Consider the following 24412-nt stretch of genomic DNA (forward strand, 5'->3'; position numbering starts at 1 on the left):
CCATCAAGGAAATTGAAGACATTGAGAACACATGAAAATTTTATTTTTATACTAGCGAAGACTTCTGAATTTGACAGCAAAGAAAACCAAATTCACTATTTCAAATGACATTCATGGTGAATAAATTGTATTATGTTGGTGATATTTCAAAATTGCATAATGCATGTCTGATAATAAAAACATTTTTCATATCCCCTCACTCTCTGCTTATGTGTGTGAAAAGGAGAAAGAGAGAGAAAGAGACAGAGAGAGAACACACTAAGCTACCCATCTCCACAACTATATAAACAAAGTTGTCATTCAGTTCAGTCTGTGCTTGTCTGACTTCATAACTCTATCATCTTGGGCCCAGAGTTATGAAGTCAGACAACCACAAGTCTGGGCACAGCAACTAAAAAAGCTAACTAAAATAAGTATATTTTACTTACTTATTTATTGGTTCTAGGAATTGAGCCCAGAGGTGCCTAATCACTGAGATAAACACCCCGTCCTTTTTATTTTTTGTTGTGAGACAGGATCTTGCTAAGATTCTTAGGGCCTCACTAAGTTGCTGAGGCTGCCCTTGAACCTTGGGATCCTCCTGCCTCAGCCTCCCAAGTCTCTGGAATTATAGGCATATACCACATGTGTGGTTATATTTCAGTTTAAAGCAGCATGTCAAACTATATAATTTCCCACATATATGTTTAATATATACTGACAAAACTTAAATAATATAGTTCAGCAATAATCAAAATTGATGTATATGAATCCATAATATTCTTTAGGCAGGGTACATTAAATGGTTTATACTAGAACATAATATCCTTAATAGACTCTTCTTTATTTTTCTCTATTTTCATGTCTAAATACTGACTTTCATGAAGTCTTATTTTAAATATAGCTATATGATATCTTCAACACGAAAAGTTACAATAATTGCTTTATAATTTTTTAGTGTATCAAAATGTTTTACATTCAAGCTTGACTTCTTATTCCCATATAATCTCACTATCTTTCATTGTATGACATCCTGAACCAACAATACAAAGGCGTATTTTCTCCTCCACTCTGTCCAACAGATCTTCTGGAACAAAATGCCTGTGTGAGTTTCATAAAATTCATCACTAGGCAGTGCAGTCTGGCAAGTACTCCCATTTTCTCATCCAGTACCTAAAAAGAACTCATCAAATTTGCAAGACAGCCAGTGCTTACGGTGGACTCTTGGTGCAATAAATCCATTAAGTAATCAAGAGCAGTTGATAACGAATACAACTTTTATTGAACAACATCTAATCCAGAAACAAACTCTGAGATTATACATTGCATTCTTCAACTGTTTGCTTCACCACAAAGACTGAAACTGTATTGATGCCTCAACTAATAAAATAACAACAGGCCAATAATAATAGCTTACACGTGTGTATTACTTACAATGTGTTAGCAAGTGTGCTGAAAATTTGTTTGGATTATGTGATGGGCTGACAGATCTGATTCCATGAGAATGTTATAGGCCAGACTCTAAGGGAAATGACTAAACAGACTCCATTTTGCTCTGCGACTCCATGTTATGTAGGAAATAAGCTTCTCCCATGGGAACACCCCGCCTCTGTGCCCATCATCAGTTACTTGGTGTGACATGTTTAATAATATACAATGGCAACTCCTATGTAGTAAAGAATTGCTCTCTTTTGATCCCTATTGCTCCTAAACAATGTACCATGTGAACGGTGATTGTGTGGATGTTAGTAACCATTCTTTAGTTTGTACCTAGGTAAGGGTCGTTTTGACCTACTTCTCTCTCTGTTGATGATCTCATGATGTTAGTTTGTAATTTTGAATCATAGCAACAGACATTTATGATTGATGTGATTTGGGGTATGAGAACCCCTACAACCCTGTGGTTGGAGCTGTTCTCCCAATAGCCATTTTTGGTGGCATTGTGTTAGACAGTCAGCTGGCCGGCTTAATAAAGACTCTCAAATTTGGACTTCTCAGTGGTGATCGGTCTATTCTGAAGTTGCGCCCCATAACAGATTATAACAACTAAACTTCACACATCACACAAAAGTAAGTGTTATTAAGAAACACAGGCCTTGATTTAAACAAGTTAATTGATATTTTAAACAGTTATTAAAAGGCAGAGAAAGCATTGTAATCCTACAGAATGTTTATCTGAACTCCTCTCTCTCTCTCTCTCTCTTTTTTTTTTTTGCAATACTGGAAATCAAAGTAGGAAGATGAACATGTTAGGTAAGTGTCCTACCATTGAGCTACATCCCTGTGTCCCCCTTTTTAATCACTGCACTAATATGCTGAGCACACATGCATGTGGCTAAAATTATAGGGCACTTCATTGCAAGGGAACTTTATCTCCAATAAGTTAACCAACCTATTGGATTGATTTTCTTCTGTAAGTGAATACACTTGACTCAAATTTAATAGCACACCTATTGCTTACCTGTTATAAGGAAATTTTTAATAACTCAAGCTGAATTTACAGTGATAATCTACTGGGTGTTTGAAGGTCTTCTGCCAAAGACATGGACTGTTGCCCAAAATAGCACACACCTGTGGTAGGCAGTTTCCTATTATTGTGCTTTCTCAGAGTAAGTTATTACCTTAACTTAGCTACACTCTTTGTTCAGTTCAGTGTCACTGACCAAAGACAAAAAATTGTGAGACATAGGCAGTTCTTCAGTAAGAAGTGGCACACTGGCTAAAACATTCACACCGTTTGCTAACTTTGAATGAGGATGTGTCACTCCATGATCTTCTCCAATGGAAATGACAGTTCTTCAATTCAGTGCAATTGGCTTTTCAATTTCCAGCACTTCTCATACCAGTAATTCCAAAATCAACTCAAAAACTGGTGTTTTACAAAGCTCTAATTGATTTTACTTTAGGAGGTAAGGAAAAAGTTCCCTTGAAGTAAATCTTGGATATTTCACTAGAATTTAGGAATCTGATTTTTATATTCAGAGACTATTGATCTGTTAAATGATCCAACAATTAAAAATCAGTACATTTTCAAGTAGATTCCACCTTTTAAACCATAAATTTGAATAGCTTTCTGAACATGAGTCAATCTACTTAAATTCTTTTGGAATAAATGAATAAATAGATACATAAGCTTAGTTTGCTTTTCTGAAAATGTCTGAAAATTTCTAAAGAAGATCTTAAATCTCTAGTTCTGTAATAGTTAGAAATTTTCAGACATTTAGAAAAGCGAACTAAGTTTATTTATTTATTTATAAAAAGGAATTCTCAGTCTGGATAACTTGTTGACTTCATGGCTTATGAATAGACATTTTCAGCACAGTAATCATTTGTCCTGGAAACAGTAGAAAATAAATTGGGGTAGATTATTGCAAATGGAAAATCCTGCTTGCAAATGTACCTCGCTTTTGTATTACTCTGCTTAGCTACATTATACATTTGAGAAGAAGATTCAGTCTATTCAACTTATCAAGTATAAATGAAAACAAAATACCCGCTCATTTGTGCATTCCCTAAGTCCTGTGTCCTCTCACACTCCCTCACACCCAGCACTGCTTTGCAGAATCTGTCTTATTCTTTAATTTCTGTAATCCTAAATCTTGTGCACGCACTGCCAACAGGTGTCTGCGGTGTTTGCCCACAAGAAGTTCATTAACAGTTTATTGCAAGAAAAAAAAAAAATTTTCTCTGGCACTAGAAATTAGCTGCAAAAGCTCTGCAGGCAAAGTAATGTTCCAGAACAATGGTGCGTCATGTGCTGGGAATGCATAATTATTTCTTATTGGTCAGACAAAGATCTATCATTCTTCTGAAATTTTTTTCCCATGGAAGAAGTAGTTATCAAATTCTAGTTTCTACAGATATGGGCAGTGTACTGGAAGGACTGTAGCTGTACTATGCATCTCATGGACGTTTAACTTCTGACAGCTGTGAATGCTTCTTTGTGAATGCAGACATTGCTCTTTGACTCAGAGTTTCTGGAAGAACTCCAAGAGGCAGTCTCAAGTACGCTGCAGGCGCTCTCAGTGCATATTAGAAGGTGGTCAGAAATGTCATGGACCGCGAAGGTGGCCAGATACGTGAATTTTCCTTCACAAACATTTATTTCAACGTAGACACAAATAGACAAAATGCTAACCAACGCTGGAAACAATGCTTACGAACTTTCAATATTTGGAGACTCACAATCGTGTTAAATCCTTCCACATATAATTGTACTTGCAGAGAAAAAATACTAATATATGCAAACACTCAAATATTTTCTTTGCTTTTTATGGAGATACACATGCTGGATTCATTAAAAATACAGGATTATTACATACAAGGGTTAGTGGATATTAGCCATTCATGATTAATATTTTCATAAATTGTGTCTTTTTCAATTTTTTAAAAACTTAAAACCAGTCACGGAGTTATTTCATTGCATGTAGTTTTAGAATAAATAGAAAATGTGTCAATATTTTAAATCTTAAATTATTTATATAATAGATTCATAGTACAAAGGTTGTAGAGTTGTGTCCCTGAACTTATACATGAAAGAATTGATGTACATCCTTCTCAAACAATTTTTGTATTTTGCTATTGATATTTTAGGACCTATATAATGCTTATTTGGCCCCAGATTTATTTACTTTAAAATAACTATAAATAATCAAAAATTAAAAAGACAGGAAAAAGGTCTTTTTAGAGACATTTTATTCTAAGTAAAATTACAATGTGTGTATATAAATAAGTGTTGTTTTATTCACCCTATGTATTTAAATAACTGAAATAATCATTTTGGTGGTTAATAATATCCTTAATATTCTTAAATTAGATCAATAGAGAGGGTTTATAGATACTTTCATGATCACTTTAAGATATACTTCAATATTTTAATAAATAAAAGCTGTATTAAGAATTTGAAATGTATTTCTAATATTTGATTTCTCAAGTCACATTTGACATAGAAATACTGAATTAATGAATATCCTCTTTGGAGCAAATTACTGAGAATTTATGTTCATTAGTTTCATATTTTTTCCTTTAAACTGAGATAAAACTTCAAAAGTATTAATTTGAATTAGCATAGTTAAGTATAACAGAAAATTACTGAAGATTCTTATAATTCATCACAGTGTCTGCATCTGCTATCTACTTTCTTGAAATATGGAATCATCAACTACATAGAAACCCAGTTTTGTCATCTGCAACTAATAATACCTCATTAAATCATTAAAATAATTAAATAAAAGCATGAGACAGTCTACATAAAATGGCAAGTATAGTAAATAATTATATGTATGTACATATACACAATATTTACCTTTTGATTTTAAAATAATGTGCAAATTGCCTGTGCATGTTTACATAAATTGTGTCTGGAAATATCATATCATGTGCCAAAAAGTTCAGTCAAATAGAGTTCTGTTCTTTGGGCCAATCAATTTAAGCTACCCTTTATCTAAACTCTAGATTCCTTCTAAGTAGTACTATGTCAATGTTTTTAAATATTTAATATAAAATACATAGAAGTAAATTTATAAGTATCATTATTTGAGTAAATAGTAAATATTAGTATTTGATCAAAGGCTATGTGCATAGAAAATTCTACTCATAATATAGGAATGCAGGACACAGATGGATAATAAAATGAATCATGTATGTCACACTGGGGCTACAAACCACATAGGTTCTCTGTTCACTGGGATATGCAGTAACCAATTAAAATTGCAGCATACATTGCAATATATCATATGACAGTGACTGTGAATTCACTGTCACTTAAAGCTTCATTAGATTGATAGAATATTTTTAAACATAGTATAGAAAATGCATCACAGAATGTCGAACAAAAACTGAGTGGCACAAACCTATTTTTCACATGGAAAGCACAGTAACTTTGTCAACTACCCACAGATAGTATTTTCATAAATGCAAATTTTCATGAATGTTCAACAGATAAAAAGCCAGAATCAAGAATGGAGTCAACATCTTTGAGAATCATTCTATTGCCCTGGACCAAGTCACTAGCTACTTATTTTGAACTTGTCCTTAAGCAATTAATGGTCCTTTTTAAGCTCTATTGATTTTGTTCATGAAAAATGAATAATACCAAAAAATGACAGGTTAACTAGATACTAATATTTTAGAGGGGTTATTGAAAAACAAAGAAAAATTATTCTTAATAAATTAAATAATTTGTTGTGACAGGGACTGGTTACCAAGATATTGTATCTGTGTCTCAAACATGAGTATGATTGTATTTAAACTTAGACTTATTCATCATTTCATGAAAATCGGAGACCATTCTAATGCATCTATAAACTATACTCTGTTGTTCAAACTCTATCCATTCTAATTGTACAAACACCACTAAACTTCAAGGTCTACTTTTGTATTGAAAGAGGTGGATTGCAAGAGTTCAAGTGCAGATGTTTTTCCCGACTGATGGACGTCTTGCACACAAAATGTCTCCTAGAGAATTCCTGCTGCAAAATACTCATTGAGGATTTTCTTCTCCAGTTCTACTAACATCCCACTCTGAAATATAGAGAAAAGTGGTTTGGAGAGTACTTCACCATGCACAAAAAGACACTTATTTTCTAATAAAATTCTATTGATTTAAAATAATCTACCTTTCCTTCTTCATGAGGTGTAATGAGTGTATAATGAAGAATTTTGAAATGTCTTGTAAAATGCATTACAATCTTTAAAAGAATGGTAGAGGCTCTCAACTGAATGCAATTTGAAGGAATTGAATAGAGACCCTCCACAGAATGCAAATCAGGCCCCTTGCCAAATTGAATAAGAATTGTCCTTTTTTATTGAGGGTGTCATAATCATTGTCATTACTTATGAGTGCAGCTGTTCATATTGATTGAATTTCCAAGGTATCCCAAAGACTGTACAAGAAACAGTTTTAGTCTTCTAGGAATTTTTATTCTAGACCAACACTGTCCAATATGGTAGCCAATAGCTACGTATGGCTATTTTAAATTAAATAAATTGAATTTAAATAAAATTAAATTCTTAATTTCTCTGTGACACCACCAACATTTCAATTGCTCAATAGCCATATATAACTGATGGCTATTATTTTAGATAGCACAGATAATTTTCATCATCACAGAAGAGCTGATCATCCTCTCATAGGGGCTTGGTATTTATGTGGTGCAACAAATGTCATATAAAGTAAAATTTGTGCAATAGAATTTTCATATATTATAATCCATTTATTTTGACTAGAAAAAATAGCTGATTTGACCAATCAAAATATCTCTGTAATCATCCAAATTTCCTGATAAAACCAACTGTTTAATCTCAAATGTAAAAAAATGGAGTCTAGCACATGATAGGTACTAAATAAATATTTACTGAACAAATACATTCATAAATGGAGAAGTATTTTGTTTTGTAAAAAGATTTTTCTGGGGTTCATTTTTCTTGTCATTGAAGAAGGGACAACAAACAATAACAGTCTTATCCAAATAATGAAAGGTAATCTATTCTTGAAGAAAACAATCACAGTACTCAGGAAATAGAACACTGGTAGGTACCGTGACAAATAATGCAAGATGATATTTAGATGGGCACGTTGGGTAGAATGGATTGGGAAGGCCTTTCTGATACAGAAAGGACTTACATCAAATTGTCTAGAAAAATAGATTTTAAAAAAGTAAAGCATTCTTGGATGAAAGGACAGTAGAAAACAGTTTTAGAACTGGGGAAAAGGTCAGTGATTTTAAGGTAACATAGAGATTACTTAAGTCCCAGTTGACAAAGTTGAATACAGTTAATTTAGACATTTTCATAAAGGAAATAGTTCTGAAATTTTTGTGATGAAACTGTGTCTTAGGGTGATTAACTTTTTCTTTGAAAGAAACAAAAGGGTCACAGAAAGTATAGGCATAATGCAATGCCTGCTTGGACTTGTTCTTTTAAAAATGACTAGAGGAATGTGAAAAACCAAGAACTAGTGCGACCCGAGAGACTAACCACAGTTCTAATGGAGAGTTACATAGTAAAGCTAATCTGGCTAGATGACGGAGTTGCTTTTCAACTTGAAGCCCATCAGTCAGTGCTAGCAGGAGGAGATGGCGGCAGCCTTTGTTCTAATAGGTGCTGACAATAGTCTACACGTTTAAAATATGTCACAAGAACACGCTCACTCATTTTCATGTAGATGGCAACAAAGAACTGAGAACAGTTTCAAGTCTACCAACTTATCTTCTCTATAGAACGATTTTGATCTTTCCCTTTAACTATCAGGATATATAAAACAAAACAAAACAAAACAAAAAACAAAACAAAACAAAACAAAAAAAAAAACCTTCCCAGTACATGACATAGTTCTATAAAGTGAAGATACTAGATTGGAAGCTAGCTTCTATTAATTACTATTAGTTGATATTGGCAGCTGAGAATTGAACACCATAGCCAGGCATGGTGGCTCATGCCTGCAATCCCAGCAGCTCAGGAGGCTGAGGCAGGAGGATCACAAGGTCAAAGCCAGTTTCAAGTCAAAGTGAGGCACTAAGCAACTCAGAGAGACCCTGTCTCTAAATAAAATACAAAATAGGGCTGGGGATGTGGCTCAGTAGTCAAGTACTCCTGAGTTCAATCCCCAGTACCCGTCCCCCCCCCCCCCCCAAAAAAGAATTAAATGTCACATGTAAGAGTTACTAAGAGAAACCATTTAAACTAATTTACATTCATATTTAGAAACATATTTGGTGTTGATAGTTGATACTGTTGAAAGTATCTTATAAATAATAATTTTGAGAACTGTGAGATAGAGATTAAAATAGAGAAGTCATCTTCAATTCTTCATCAGTTTTTGAATCAGCCATCCAAATATTATAACTATTTTTCAAGTACATATTTTTAAATTTTTATTGTAAAGGTGCACATAAATTGAAATTTTCAACCAGTAAAACTACAGTAGATGGCGAAATCTACTTAAGAGTTCCAGTCCTTCTGCAATGTGACCACTGCTACTGGATTTGTGTATCAAAAACTCTCAATCTGCTTCCCTCCCTACTTCTCTCTCTCTCTCTCTCTCTCTCTCTCTCTCTCTCTCTCTCTCTCTCTCTCTCTCCTCCTTCCTTCTCTCTGCAGTGCATATAGTGATGATATATACACTATTAATGATGGCAGGACAGTATTCCTGTACACACTGTTGCTTCTGGCACAAGAAAATCCCTAGTAGATAGATGTGTACTACTTTTCATTTAGTCAGACATTTATCTTCTTAGTAACATTCAAATGTAAGCATCTGTCACAGTGATTATCTTCCTACATACTGCTTTGTATATTTTACTTTGGTACATCTCTAGGCTACTTTCTGAAAAAGTAATTGCTCAGAAGATACATGAATTTTAAATTTTAGTAGATAATTACAGTTGGTTCTCCAGTGAAGATGAGTTAACATAATTGTATCAAAAAAAGAAAAACAAAGTTTTTTTACAAGGAATGCTATGAGGTAAGGAAGGAAACTATTTCACATACGTCTATCTGTTATGCCTCTTAGATTCTAAGACTACAAATAGTTATTAAGTCTAAAAGTAAATGAATACTCTGTGATTTTAGTCAGTTATGCTCACCATTTTGGATTTCATATATACCACTACATGTTATGTCTGATTGTAGTTAACTCCAGATGTTTCAGACTAGTCAAAGACATATCTTATAGTTACTTATTTTAGCAATTTAATAGAGAAACAATCGCAAATGGTGACTAATTTCCCTCCCTCCAGGAAAAACATTCATGTTCTTATTTTAGACCTATATGGTTTATATAAATTTAATTTCAAAGATGTAATAAACAATTATTTAGCTTCTAATCTATATCCCCCAAAAGTGCCATTTATTAACTTGGAGTTTACTGACTTCTTAGTTATTACAGTCACAAAAGTACTTCTTAGATTCAGTTAAAGAAAGACTGAAATTCAGCAGTAGAATTTCATAATCATAATTCACCATTTAAGATAACAAAAAAATAAAATAAAAGCTTTGCTGGCTTGAGCTTTCTATATGAAAGCTTACAATTGTTGCCCAAAATTTTCCCTTACTTATATAACTCAAGTGAGGTTGTTTCAAGAGGGATGACAATTCTTGTCTTAAGCACTTCAACATTCTAAAGATACTACAGAGCAATGCACAAATAAAATGTAATCAAATACTTCAAGAAATGCATTTAACATAAGAATTTCTTTAGGAATTTATAAAGCACTAAGTCAATAATGCTACATAATAATAAATATGAATTCATGAATAATACAATCCATATCAAGAGACAAGTATGCTACTTACAGTTTAAATTTAAATTTTAATATGCAGGTATCATGACTATGATTTGGACTAAAGACTGCCAAAATATATTTTCATATTTAATATGTATTTATGATGGTACTAGCTCATGAGCTAATTACAATATGCCTAAATAGATTCACAACCATTTGGACAAAGATTCTCTATTTTATACATCCAACTCAATTAAATAATGTTTAACTTAGTATTAATAATCTTAATTCTGAAAAGATATATTTGATCAATAATTTTAGATTCTAGTACCCAAATGGTTGTATGCAATCATTTGCATTTACTTATACATTGTGTGAAAGCATGTAGGCACATCGTAAAACTATATATTGCATAGTACAGATTCAAACAGTTATGTTTTTTTCATGTGAGTAAAAGTCTTGGCTTACATTTTATCACTAGTGCAAGATGCATTTAGACCTTTTTTAGAAATAGTATTTCAAGCAAATAGAACTCTAAGACCTAAAAATAGGGGATTTTCCTTAATTCTATGATGTTTCCCCTCCTGTATTCTATTCCAGTCTCTTCCTGTTACAGTATTTTCTCAAAATTCACTCTCCTGCAGTGCAGTTTATAGAGACACCTAGTGGTAAAAGGTAATGGTGGCTTCTATGGCAGTCTTTAATGTTGACTTAAAGATAGAAAGTTTTCATCATTTATTTATTCGAACCACAAGAGGCAATCTGGAATGTTAGTACAAGTGTTTCTAACAAAACTATAAGCTAAATTAATTCCAAATATGTTTAATACTTCTTAGTTTAACATATTTTAATCAAAGCAATGAACCTTTACAAATAATACAAAATAAAAAATATAACCAAATGTTATAAATTAATTGTATTGAATGGAATTGCGAGGATTTAGAATATTAATAAAATAATGAACTAAAGTAGCTATGTCTCAGCTATTTTGAAAAGCCTAGGAGTATAAGCATTGTATGACCTTTTATAACTTCCACAGTTAATCAACATAAAAGCTATTAAAAAGAAATTGTTGATAGGACTCAAAATTCCTATTCAAAAGGGTTCTGTGATTAATACTTAATTTTAAAATGACATGTTATGTTTTCATTTTGAAAATATAAAATGGTTGATATTTAAAATATATTTTCAAAAATATTTACAAGATAATAACTAGATAAAAATAAATTAACAGTTGTTTCTCGGTAAAGTTTAAGTTTTCTGTTTATATACGGTACCTTATAGCAGTGGCTGTCATTCCTAGACCAAATGTTTCTAAATTTAACCGGATGTCCTATTACAAGATTATATTTTCAATGTCTGATATCACAGATTACTTCTTTTCTCGCACTTGCTTGTACAAGATCCAAACTTAAATAAATAAAGTTCTTATGTCTTAGTTTTAAAATATTTGCACAACAGATTTAGAGAAAGTCAAAAAATGTTACAAAGTCTCAGGCAATTGCAATATTTGCCACCACTACACAAATGCCTCTAATTCAACATATATAAGTGATGTGGAAAGATGTTTCCACTGAGTCTTTATTAATATTAATCAAATGGTTAATCGGAATATAACCACAATATTATTATCCCAAATGTTACTACGAATCAGATATTAGTTATGTTTAAGACATAATTCCAAAATAATATGCATAGAATACATTTACATGATAAAACTACCCATTTACCAAAGGAACAGACACATGTGCACTCAGCCTACACTGGGCCACTTACTATGGTCAACTTTTCTTGTTTGTCAGGGATGGACTGCAGACCTAATATTGCAAACACGGAAAACATTCTATGAATGTACAAAACCTCCTTTTGGGGAGGGAAGTAACTGGTTTCATGGAAAGAGCCAGGAATACTTACAGTAGAGATGTCGCTAATGGAGTTTGGCAGGTGACTCTTCAAGAAACTCGCTATCGATACTGCATCTATTTAGGGGTTTTCCAGCTTTATAGTTCACACCAAATGTATTCACATTCTCTCTGAAAGTCGTTCACATTCCCTTGATCTGCCCAGACATACTTATAAAATGAAATTCTTTAAAAAGAAAAAAAAAAAAAAAAAAAAAAAAAGGAGCGCCCCCTTTACAGTTAGGATAAACCACTCCCTCTTCCAGGGTTTTTTACAGTATGTACATGAGACAGCAGCATGAGCTCTATTATTCTAAATGGCAGAGGAAGAAGGCAGGCGAACAGTGCAGGGCTGGAATCCTCTGTCCCTGACCACCACCAAGCTTAGGACTGTCAGGGTTATTTCCACTCCTCCCTTTCCCAATACTAGAACTGCACACTCCCACGCTCCTATTACGCACATGGTCCAAGACTCCTCTGTCTCCCACGAATGTGACATCCAAGGGGTGCTCCGACTGCGCCGCGGGAGCCCAGGGACGCCTTCGCCCTCGGCTGCCATCTATCGGTCACTGAGCGCTCGCTTCGCCCGGGGCCCATCATGTCTGCTGCAGCTTGGCTCGCTCCAGCGGCGCGACAATAAACAAGTGCACCGGACGGGGCCCTGCACCCGCCACGGAGCAGATGTCTCAGAGACCCGAACGATGCTTACCGTGTTGCCACCTCCTCAACGCCCAGAAGAGAAGACGCGACTTTCTCTGAGTTTTTTAGAACCGCCGGGCTGCCAGGACACGCCACAGGCGTAGAACAACGCTGTTCCGGCCCCTCAGATCCCCCAAAGGATGTCGGAGATAAAGAGTTCCAAATAATGACGATCGTGTGCCGCATCTGGGGAAAGGATAGAGAAAAACCCTGCAAACACCGGGAGCGATGAAACCGCCAAGAGGATGCGGGAGCCGTTCAAATACTAATTAGGGGCCGCGGCGGCGGCGGGCTCGGCTCAGGGACAGCGGCGGCGGGATCCCAGCTCGGTGGTCGCCGCGCGGGGGGCGGAGGACAGCGTAGGAGCCGCAGCCACCGCCGCCGCCGGAGCAGCCGAGGGGCCAGTGCCACCTTCTTTCGCCCCCTCACTACCATGTACAGTGTGCGCTGCAAGAAGAAGGCGGGCTGTGCATGCACACCCTCGCGCCCCTCTCTCTCTGGCTCTTCCCGGGGCGTGCGCCACTGACCAGGGGGGAATGTGGTGAAGACCGCGAGGAGGAGAGCCGAGGGGGGAGGGGAGGGCTGGCCGGCGCGAACCCAGGCCGGAGGGTGTGAGGAGCCAGAGGTAGCTGGAGGGGGCGGCGGCCAAGGCTGGGTCGGAGAAAGTTGCCCCCTATGCAGATGGGAACTGTAAGTACCCACCTGGGGGGTGCGGCGAAGGGTGCCGGGGACCCCGCGATCGCGCTGTAGCGCGGGTGGGAGTGAATGTGCGAGTGAGCGTGAGTGTGAGCTGGTGCGAGCGCTCGGCGAGGCTGACCGTCACGTTGGCGGGGCCGGCAGTGCAAAGCAGCCTTCTCTGCGTCCCCCTCCTCCTTCTCCGCGCCTCCCCTTCCAACAGCTCCCCTCCCCGCCCCGCCCGGCTCCTGCTCCCAGCCCCTACCGCGAGGCGCCTCTCCAGCCCGTCCTTCGCCGCCCCCTCCCCCGCTCTTCCCATCCCATCGCTCGAGATCGCCCCCCTTTCTCCCCCCCAACCCCGCTGCCCGTTCCGACCGCCGCGGAGAGCGCCGGGGAGAGCCTTTTGGGGAGCCCCGGAACCCGCGGTCGCCACCGCGGCGGCGGCCCGGGGCTGCCGGCGTCCGGCCACCTCTTTCCTCCAGCGGCTCGGACTGCACTGATGACTGCCTTCTCTTTCTGCCTGGGCTTTAGCAACACAGTGTACACCCCAAAGAGGTATTTTGTTAAGGGTGGCTATGATGAGTGGGCCCTGGAGATGTGAGACGGGGTAAGTCTGTCGTTTACTTTGCAAAAGAGGCTTGTGTGTGTGTGTGTGTGTGTGTGTGTGTGTGTGTGTAGCGGGATGGCTTTCTTTCCCTCTACTCCCTCCCCTTTTTCCTCCCTTTACCCTTCCTTCGCTTTGGGGCGGGTTGGGGGAGGGGGAGCCTCGCGTCCTGGAACTCCCGGTGCTTCTGCCTGGGCGACCGTTCCAGCAGCTGTGCCCAGAGCCTCGGGTCCGGCCTGGGTCCTGGGATCCAGCCGGAGCGGCTCCATGCTGCTTAATGCAGGGATGTGCAAGGCGGGGATCTAGGGTCTAAATTCTTTGGGAGAGAACAAATACGGTACCCCCGCCCCCGCCTTCCAAAATTTTTTTGATCATCGGAGAATGTGCCGCGCACCCGCGAAATTACATAGATGGTGCGTTTCCCAGTCGGAATGTCAGCCTTACCGGGCTTAATCAACTTTATTTTCTCAAATTTTCCGTCGCCTTTGATGGCAATGAGGAGGGGAAAGGGAGTGGAGTGAGAGGAAGCTCTTCGGCCCTTGCTAACCAGAACTGAATTAAAGTTGTAAACGCTCGAGTTTAATACTGGCTGGACACAATTTGCTATGGGCTTTCTGATGGGGAAGGAGGTGAATGGGGGCGGGGAAGCGGAGGGAGGGAGGGGGAGGGGATACAACCCAGCTGAATGGATGTGCAGATTTGATCCAGCGGAGAACCGAAATTTCAAGGTAAACGTTTTGCTTTCATAGGGGGTGCTTTAAGTCGGGAGACGTTTGCCATTGTGATGGGAGGTCGGGAATACTAGCGATTTTTTTTTTTTTTACACTGTGATCCCGATTCGTCTCGACACGTCTGGGTGGCCAAACGTGAATGATTCACAGGCACACTTGCACATGTGCGTGTGAATGCAGGCGCTTTTAATATCGCGGACTGGAGTCGACTTGGAGATCAAGAGAAAGGTCTCCAAGCTTGAACCTGTGCGTCAGAAACATCTTGGCTTAGTTTTGGGTTGCGAGTCGACACCAGACTTAAAGTGGTGAGGCAAAAGCAATGTTGACTAGAGAAAAGGCATCGGTTCCCAGAGCCCAACGTTTCTATCAAATGCCGATACCACCCCCCTCCGCCCCCGCCAAACCCAGCCGCCCGGCTAACCAAGGCAACACGCACTCACACTCACTCCATTTATGTCCTCCCTTTAAGAGTGCTGCTGTGGACCAGAAGTAGGAAGTCGAAGGAAGCATTCAGGGGGACAAAAAGAAAGAAAGAAAAGGGGGAGGGGGTCGGATTGATTCCTAAGGGAGATGAAATTCTCGGTATTAGAGCATTGACCTATGTCACTTGCTTTTTTCCCTTCCACCCCTCTATCTTGCCTCTTGATGAGCCCAGGAGCCCTATTCCTGAGGGAGGGGGCATTGACAGATGTAATAATCAACTCCAAAGATGGAGATGTTAGCGAGGTGGTAGTTCATTCCAAATCTTGCTAATTCAGTAGGGTTAGTTTTGCATACCGTGGCAAACAGACGCGGAGCCCGAGGTAAGGGAGGCTTTGGCGCTGGTCCCTGGTTTACTTTTAGCTGATTCCGGGTAAGCGGTAGGAACGTCCTCTTTAAACTCAAGGTATTCAGAGGCGTTCCGAGATTGCGGATGCCTTCGCTGAGTTCTTTGTAATCCATCGTGCACAACTATTTCAGTGGCTTAAAGATGCGGTTTGGTACCGTCGCTGACAGGATCAATGAGGAGAAGCGGTCGCAGGGTGCTCTCAGGGAAGCGCTGCTAAGTGGCACTGTGCATGCAATTAGGACGCTGATGTACTTAATAGCGTGGTAGTGAAGTCCACCATCAAAGCGAATGCGCTCTCCTTCTCTATACTCAGAGCTCTGGAAGACAATTGGCAGTTTAAGAGCTTCTCATGTCTCCTTTGATGCATTATCTTACAACCTTTTTACCTCTGAAAAGTATTCTTAGGTTCCCACTCTGGCATTTCTTGTGACGGTCTAAAATAGCCCAAGAATTGTGACTCCTTGCTTTTCTATGAAGATGAGAGACCTACAGGGTGAACTGTTAAGAGGAGAAAGGGGAGGAAGGGGGGTGCTCTGTATAGGTGAGAAGGGGAACCTTGTAAAGTGATGCTTCTTTTCTCTTAAATTAGAACCACAAAACTGAACTGACAGCCATTTTATGTATATTTATGGATTGATTTTGCAAAGGGGGCGAGTAGAGAAGAACACTAAAATGGGACTTTGCCCTCATCTTTTGCAACACATTCGTGATATACTCATTAGAAAAATGAAATGAACCTTTAAATCAAAATGAATATCAATTTTTAATAAAGTCTGGAGAATTTCATTGTTCCAATGGGCTGGGGGTGGGGGTTGCCATTCCTATCCCCTCCTGCATTTCACAGAAATAGTGTCAGGGAAGAGACTTTCTGATTAATCCCTTAAATTTTTGTCATATTCTGTTGTTTCCTTGTTTCCTCTCTCCCTTGCAGGAGGTAAAATGCACACTTGCTGCCCCCCAGTAACTTTGGAACAGGACCTCCACAGAAAAATGCATAGCTGGATGCTGCAGACTCTAGCGTTTGCTGTAACATCTCTCGTCCTTTCGTGTGCAGAAACCATCGATTATTATGGGGAAATCTGTGACAATGCATGTCCTTGTGAGGAAAAGGACGGCATTTTAACTGTGAGCTGTGAAAACCGGGGAATCATCAGTCTTTCTGAAATTAGCCCTCCCCGTTTCCCAATCTATCACCTCTTGTTGTCTGGAAACCTTTTGAACCGTCTCTACCCCAATGAGTTTGTCAATTACACCGGGGCTTCAATTTTGCATCTGGGTAGCAATGTTATCCAAGACATTGAGACTGGGGCTTTCCATGGGCTTCGTGGTTTGAGGAGATTGCATCTGAACAATAATAAACTGGAACTTCTGCGAGATGATACCTTTCTTGGCTTGGAGAACCTGGAGTACCTACAGGTCGATTACAATTACATCAGCGTCATTGAACCCAATGCTTTTGGGAAACTGCATTTGTTGCAGGTGCTTATCCTCAATGACAATCTCTTGTCAAGTTTACCTAACAATCTTTTCCGTTTTGTGCCCTTAACGCACTTGGACCTGCGGGGAAACCGGCTGAAACTTCTGCCCTATGTAGGGCTGTTGCAGCACATGGATAAAGTTGTGGAGTTACAGCTGGAGGAAAACCCCTGGAATTGCTCCTGTGAGCTAATCTCTCTCAAGGATTGGTTGGACAGCATCTCCTACTCAGCCCTAGTGGGGGATGTGGTTTGTGAGACCCCCTTCCGCTTACATGGCAGGGATTTGGACGAGGTATCCAAGCAAGAACTTTGCCCAAGGAAACTTATTTCGGACTATGAGATGAGGCCACAGACGCCTTTGAGCACCACGGGGTACTTACACACCACCCCGGCCTCGGTCAATTCCGTGGCCACTTCTTCCTCTGCTGTTTACAAACCCCCCTTGAAACCCCCTAAAGGAACCCGTCAACCCAACAAGCCCAGAGTGCGCCCCACTTCTAGGCAGCCCTCTAAGGACTTGGGCTACAGTAACTATGGCCCCAGCATCGCCTACCAGACCAAATCCCCGGTGCCTTTGGAGTGTCCCACCGCGTGCACTTGCAACCTGCAGATCTCAGATCTGGGCCTAAACGTAAACTGCCAGGAGCGCAAAATCGAGAGTATTGCTGAGCTGCAGCCCAAACCCTACAATCCCAAAAAAATGTATCTGACGGAGAACTATATCGCTGCCGTAAGCAGGACCGACTTTCTGGAGGCCACCGGACTGGACCTCCTGCACCTGGGTAACAACCGTATCTCTATGATCCAAGACAGCGCCTTTAGGGATCTCAGCAACCTGAGACGCCTCTATCTGAATGGCAACAGGATAGAGAGACTGAGCCCAGAGTTATTCTATGGCTTGCAGAGCCTGCAGTATCTCTTCCTCCAGTACAATCTCATACGCGAGATTCAGTCTGGGACTTTTGATCCCGTCCCAAACCTCCAGCTGCTATTCCTGAATAACAACCTTCTGCAGGCCATGCCCTCAGGCGTTTTCTCTGGCCTGACCCTCCTTAGGCTCAACCTGAGGAGTAACCACTTCACCTCCTTGCCGGTGAGTGGAGTTTTGGACCAGTTGAAGTCACTCATCCAAATTGACCTGCACGACAACCCTTGGGATTGTACCTGTGAGGTGGTGGGCATGAAGCTGTGGGTTGAGCAGCTAAAAGTGGGCGTTCTAGTAGACGAAGTGATCTGTAAGGCTCCCAAGAAATTCGCAGAGACAGACATGCGCTCCATTAAGTCTGAGCTGTTGTGCCCAGACTATTCAGACGTGGTGGTTTCCACGCCCACACCCTCCTCCATCCAAGTACCAGTGAGGACCAGCGCGGTGACCCCTGCGGTCAGGTTGAACAGCACGGGGGCCCCGGCGGGCTTGGGCGCGGGCGGAGGTGCATCCTCGGTGCCCTTGTCGGTGTTGATCCTCAGCCTTCTGCTGGTTTTCATAATGTCTGTCTTCGTGGCCGCCGGGCTCTTCGTGCTGGTCATGAAGCGCAGGAAGAAGAACCAGAGCGACCACACCAGCACCAACAACTCCGACGTGAGCTCCTTCAACATGCAGTACAGTGTATATGGTGGCGGCGGTGGCGGCCCGGGCGGCCACCCGCACGCACACGTGCACCACCGTGGGCCGGCTCTGCCCAAGGTGAAGACGCCCGCGGGCCACGTGTATGAATACATACCCCATCCATTGGGCCACATGTGCAAAAACCCCATCTACCGTTCCCGAGAAGGCAACTCCGTGGAGGATTACAAAGACCTGCACGAGCTCAAGGTCACCTACAGCGGCAACCACCACCTGCAGCAGCAGCCGCCGCCGCCGCCGCCACAGCCCCAGCAGCAGCCCCCGCCGCAGCTGCAGCTGCAGCCAGGGGAGGAGGAGAGGCGGGAAAGCCACCACTTGCGGAGCCCCGCCTACAGCGTCAGCACCATCGAGCCCCGGGAGGACCTTCTGTCGCCGGTGCAGGACGCCGACCGCTTTTACAGGGGCATTTTAGAACCAGACAAACACTGCTCCACCACCCCCGCCGGCAATAGCCTCCCGGAATACCCCAAATTCCCATGCAGCCCCGCTGCTTACACTTTCTCCCCCAACTATGACCTGAGACGCCCCCATCAGTATTTGCACCCGGGGGCAGGGGACAGCAGGCTGCGGGAACCGGTGCTCTACAGCCCCCCGAGTGCTGTCTTTGTAGAACCCAACCGGAACGAATATCTGGAGTTAAAAGCAAAACTAAACGTTGAACCGGACTACCTCGAAGTGCTGGAAAAACAGACCACATTTAGCCAGTTCTAAAAGCAAAGAAACTCCCTTGGAGCTTTTGCATTTAAAACAAGCAAGCAAGCAGACACACACGGTGAACACATTTGATTAATTGTGTTGTTTCGACGTTTAGGGTGAAGTGCCTTGGCACGGGATTCTCAGCTTCGGCGGAAGATTCAGAAAGGGTGTGCAATTTCCTTTTCATTTTACACGTGGGAAACGTTTGTGTAAACTGGGCACATCGCTTTCTCTTCTTGTGTGTGGGGTGGAGGAGAGGAGAAGGGCTTTATGGAGGGCAGTTTGCTGCGAGGGTGACATGTTAAAGGTCGCGGTCATTTTTTAGTGGTTGGAAGTGCTAAGAATGGTGGAAGATGACAGCGCATAGATCCTACTATTCCTCTTTTGCTCCCCCACCCCTCCCTTTCTCCCCCTCTAAGCCATGGGTGGGTCTCAATGGCTTTGGTGGAGAGACTAGCACACCCCAACTTTAATAGAAAGTTTGTTCTCTCTCTCCTTCTCCCTCCCTTTCCACCACCCTTCTTATTCCTTTCCTTTGTTTTTAAAGGATGTGTTTGTATGCATTCTGGACATTTGAATTGAAAAACAAAATATTGTGATCTAGAAAAGGATCACTATAGATGTGGACAAATCATTAAAATTACAGAGCTATATGATCCATAATTGATTAGTCAAAATAACTTATTGATGAAATATACAAATATTTTATTGTAGCACCTATTTTTATATGCACATTTAGCATTCCTCTTTCCTTCACTATTTAGCCTATGATTTTCACAGAGGTATCGCATTGTATTAGGAACTGCATTACCAAGACTGAAGTGATATCAGGAAGGCATTTTAAAACATTAAAAATGTGGAGCACTTAATGGCAAAATCTTTAAAAGCCAATGCAACCACCCAATTGGACCTGTAATTTTTTTTTAAAGCTGATTGTATCCCACTGTATAAAAGAAAAAATATAGGGCAATTAATTGGGCCGTTCAAGAGAATTGTGTGCAAGTTTTTGGTTTCATTAGAGAAGATTTAAAAGTATTTTTATTAGTGAACCAAAACGATGTATTGATTTGACTACTATTGTAGCCAATTTTCAATTGTTTAACCAAACCCAGTTGCATTTGTACAGATCCACATGTACTGGCACCTCAGAAGACCAAATGATGGACTGTACAAGTATCTATACAATGTCTTTATTCCTCTGGGCAGCAAGCAATGATGATAATGATGAACAGGATCTCTGTAAGATGGGGCTATTGTTGTTAAAGTCTCATATGTATCCCAGCACATGTAATTTTTTAAATAGTTTCTGAATAAACACTTGATAACTATGTCAAATATGAGGGATTGAAGTAATGCTTACTTGAGGTGCAGAAGACCTAGCTATGTGTGATTGGTGGATTCACCAATATTAACAATGTAAGAAATAGTTGCTAAACTTCATTCGTAACAGAAATTCCTATATTTACAAGTTTTGAATATATATATATATATGCCTTTGTTGGTTCAGGGAAGTATGTTCTGAATGTGTCACTTAGTATATTTATTAATACATTTCAATTGTATATGCTGTTTCCTCACTGACTATTCATCTAATACATGGGACATGGTAAGTAATATATTGCATTTTCATTTTTCTCTCAGTATTATGTATATCATTATTATTTATTCAGTTTACAATTTTCTATCATTTCCATATATTAACTTATGTAAAACTATCTTCAACAATTATGATGAATACTTTAAATTTGATTAACGTCCTAAATGTTCAAGATGTTGTTGGGTAAAGCTGTTCACCTCTGAGTAAGGTTTGCCAGTGAATTTAGATTAGTTTAATGATAAGGAGTGTTTGAATTAATCTGAAACTTAAAGAGAGCTGTGTATTATTTCTGTTGGTGGATCTTCCCATAACCTCACATGGAATGTGCAATATCAAGGGCTGTTCATGAACTTCACCTTTAAGGAACAATTGCCATGGCATTCTGCCACAAAGAGGCAGCATTCACCCATGAGTAAATTGACAGTAACTACTTGAATTCAGATGGAACAGGTGGTAAGTTTCCCTGAAGAATTAAAAAAAAAAAAAAAAAAATCGTAATACTACATTGACCAAGTAAACTATCCACATTATTCGCAACATTTTTCCTTCTAAATTTTTTTCCAAAGGGGAAAAGAATAAGCTTAATAATGCCATGATATTATCTTGAAAAAAATGTATCTTTTACTCTTCATCTACCTCTATATTAGATCTGGGATTAGAAAAGAAGAAATAAATACTAGCATTTGACTACTTATCTGGGATTGTTACTAATTTTTCTTTACAATGGGAACAATTTTCCTTTTAAAAATCTCAGTATCATTTCCTCAACAATATTATATATAATCATGACAGTGTTTTATAAATTCTAAAATATTAGTGCAATGTGCAATCCTCCATGTAACTAAGTTTTATGTCTTAATCGATGTATAAAACAACAAGGTAAGATTTACACAAAACTAAAGATGTATTTATGGAAAATATAAGTAGTTTCCAAAGAAAGTTCGTTAATGTATTTTTCAAAGATTTACAAAACTTTTTTTTTTTTTTAAAATCAGTAGTATTCCATATATTCTTTCCAAATATTCTCTTTAGGTGTTTTGTTCCTCTTTATTCTTCAACATTTTTTTAAAGTTGAAAAATAACAATACCTTATTTACTGAGTAACAGAGGTTACTTTCAATATTTATATTTTCCCAAATGTAAGAGGGGGGTAAACATAAATTCATAGTGGCTGTAATAAAGCTGAAAAAAAATTATCCTGTCAGAGTCATGAAACTGTATAAAATGAATCATGAAACTGTATAAAATGAAAAATGAATTATTTTTCACTAAATAAATAGGCTGGTTGTATCACCAGTACATTACTAAATTAAGGAACCCTGCAAATTCTCTCCATATAATTTTGGGTAGCTATATGTCGTACTTCAGGCATCAATTAAAATTCAGATGTGAACTATGCTTACTCTTTGTGCTTTCTCTACTTAATATGTTGCATAATCTCATGTGGACATATTTCCAGGCAGATATTACAAAAATATCACTTTATCTCTGTATGATTATTGTGCAGCTATTTAAATTATCTCAGCTAATTATATTTTATGTAGATGCAGATAATTTATGTAACTATATACAAAATAACTTGCACTAAACTGTTGATTTAAGTTATGAGTTAACTTCAGCATAAATACCATAATTGGATCACATCTTTTGTTTAGGTAAGATTATCATCTTAACACATGTAAGGTGGAAAATTTTGGCAACTGCACTGCATACCCAAGTCAGTCCCTCCACCATTGTTCTCTTAACCCCAATAGGAAAATTAAACTAATGTATAAATAGAACATCTACATAAAATGTGGGAAAAGTTACCTAATCTAAGATAGATTGTGTATATGTGCTATGCTAGTTACTAGGTTGGATTTTTGGCAAATTATTCAAATTAATATGTATAATTTCCTTCCCCCACTCTATTATTTCTGATTTTCTTTCTGTACATATCTGCCCTCCCTTCTTCCTTCTCTCTTCTTTTCATTATTTTTCAGTAGGGCAAGAGAAAGAGTGAGAATAGTTCACTCCTTGTTTGAAATGCCAAAAACTGGCTATTTAATTTCAAGGGCTCAGTGGATTGTTCCCAAAGTCACATGACTCCAAATTAATGAAAATAAACTAGACACAAGTATGCTTTCAGTTTTGTTGGAAATGCACTCATTGCACTTTTCAGATGTTTTCAAACTAAGATATATTCAAGCATGGCAAAATTTCTGATATTATTACTTTAAAGAAAAAATTTCACAGCAAAGGACAAGAAATAAAAAATGAATAAACACAAAAAGCCAGGCACATTTAGTTAATTGACATTCAAAGGGAATAAAATGTTATGATAGTGGTAACTAAACTTTTATCCAAGTTACTCTTTCACTCATGATTTAACATTTCTCAAAACCCTTGAATTTCTCTGCTGGTTTACAATCGCAAATATGTTACAATAAAATTAAAGCAGTTTGTAGACATTAGTCATGTGCATAAAAACAATTTAACATTGATATCCAAATAAACCTCATATTCATTAATATTGGATTTCATAGTGTACATTTTTATCATTAATTTTAAAACAATTTAGTGCCTTCCTATTACTTCAATACCCATGAGTTTATATAACATATGTCATACAAAAATAGATGAATAATAAGTGTTACCACATATGCAATTTTTATCCAGGGTTTGTTATATATATTAATATTTCTAAGATTTTTTAATTCATACTTTCATGTTTCATGCTTCAGGAATATTAGCATGAAGGAAAAAAGTGTGGTTTAGTATGTTTGAAACAATAAAATAATACTTTTTTTTTTCCTGTTTTCAGTAGACCACGTGGCTAAAAGACATAAGCCAAATATCTCATGGTAAATGTACTGGTATGTGTACACAGTTCAAATTTTTTGTACACATTTTTTTAAAGAACCACATTTAACCTTAATTAAGCTCGAGTCATTTCAATTACTTTCTATCAAATACTTTTGAAGATCAAAATATATTTTATAGAGAATTGATGTAATGCAAATACAAAGTAATTTGGATTTTATTTTCTGTTGTAAAAATGTAGTGGTATATTGCATAATACAAAGTATGTCATACATTTCATTAAATATTAGGAAAGTTATTTCATAGAAGAAGTACTACAAAAATATGTTGAGTGAACATCTTCCAATTATTTTTTTAATTAGCTATTTCAGTCAGTAAACATGAATAAATATTATTTATGTCTATAAAACAAATACCTACCTGTTAAAATTCACATTTGTTTCTAAAAGTGGAAATTATGAACCAATGTTTGATGGATTAATTAATTTGTTTTTTTTTTTTTTTGGTTTTTGTAACTTAACAAATATAGAGATGAAAATTGTGGCTTTTACTTGAAATTTCAATAATACCATGG

General features: G+C 38.7%; 2 protein-coding genes across 9 annotated transcripts in view; one reads left to right on the forward strand and one right to left on the reverse strand.

Annotated features, from left to right (window-relative positions):
• Positions 1-16080, reverse strand: part of LOC306660144 (uncharacterized protein) — a 249901-nt gene extending 233821 nt beyond the window's left edge. For 4 of the 5 annotated variants that reach the window (XR_013763562.1, XR_013763563.1, XR_013763565.1 and 1 more), the window contains exons 1-2: positions 15590-16080; positions 12813-12988 (exon numbers count right to left, since the gene is read on the reverse strand). Coding sequence is in view for 1 of the 5 variants with exons in the window: in XM_079138286.1 (XP_078994412.1) it covers positions 12813-12988; positions 15590-15754 (341 nt within the window). In the remaining 4 variants the exon portion in view is untranslated. Of the gene's footprint in view, positions 1-12812; positions 12989-15589 lie in introns of those variants that run through there. The other variant, XR_013763564.1, reaches the window with a different exon arrangement.
• On the forward strand, positions 12988-20779 carry SLITRK5 (SLIT and NTRK like family member 5). Of its 4 annotated transcripts, none has more exons than XM_079138285.1 (2): positions 12988-13302; positions 16573-20779. In XM_079138285.1, exons 1-2 carry the CDS (start codon positions 13236-13238, stop codon positions 19452-19454), a joined length of 2949 nt encoding a protein of 982 aa, XP_078994411.1. In that variant the 5' UTR covers positions 12988-13235; the 3' UTR covers positions 19455-20779. The 4 variants fall into 4 exon arrangements, with proteins under 4 accessions (XP_078994411.1, XP_078994408.1, XP_078994409.1 ...); XM_079138282.1 differs by lacking the exon at positions 12988-13302 and adding an exon at positions 13349-13492; XM_079138283.1 differs by lacking the exon at positions 12988-13302 and adding an exon at positions 13801-14084.
• The last annotated feature ends 3633 nt before the right edge of the window (positions 20780-24412 follow it).

This window comes from Sciurus vulgaris (genome assembly GCF_902686455.1).
Source record: "Sciurus vulgaris genome assembly, chromosome: 4".
Classification (NCBI taxonomy): Eukaryota; Metazoa; Chordata; class Mammalia; order Rodentia; family Sciuridae; genus Sciurus; species Sciurus vulgaris.

What these genes read in the sequence shown, in the direction of transcription:
- SLITRK5 (XM_079138285.1), top strand. Translation starts at nt 13,236, where the DNA reads ATGTACAGTGTGCGCTGCAAGAAGAAGGCGGGCTGTGCATGCACACCC. An exon ending in CTCGCGCCCCTCTCTCTCTG is followed by an intron (nt 13,303 to 16,572) that starts GCTCTTCCCGGG and finishes TCTCCCTTGCAG; the next exon opens with GAGGTAAAATGCACACTTGC.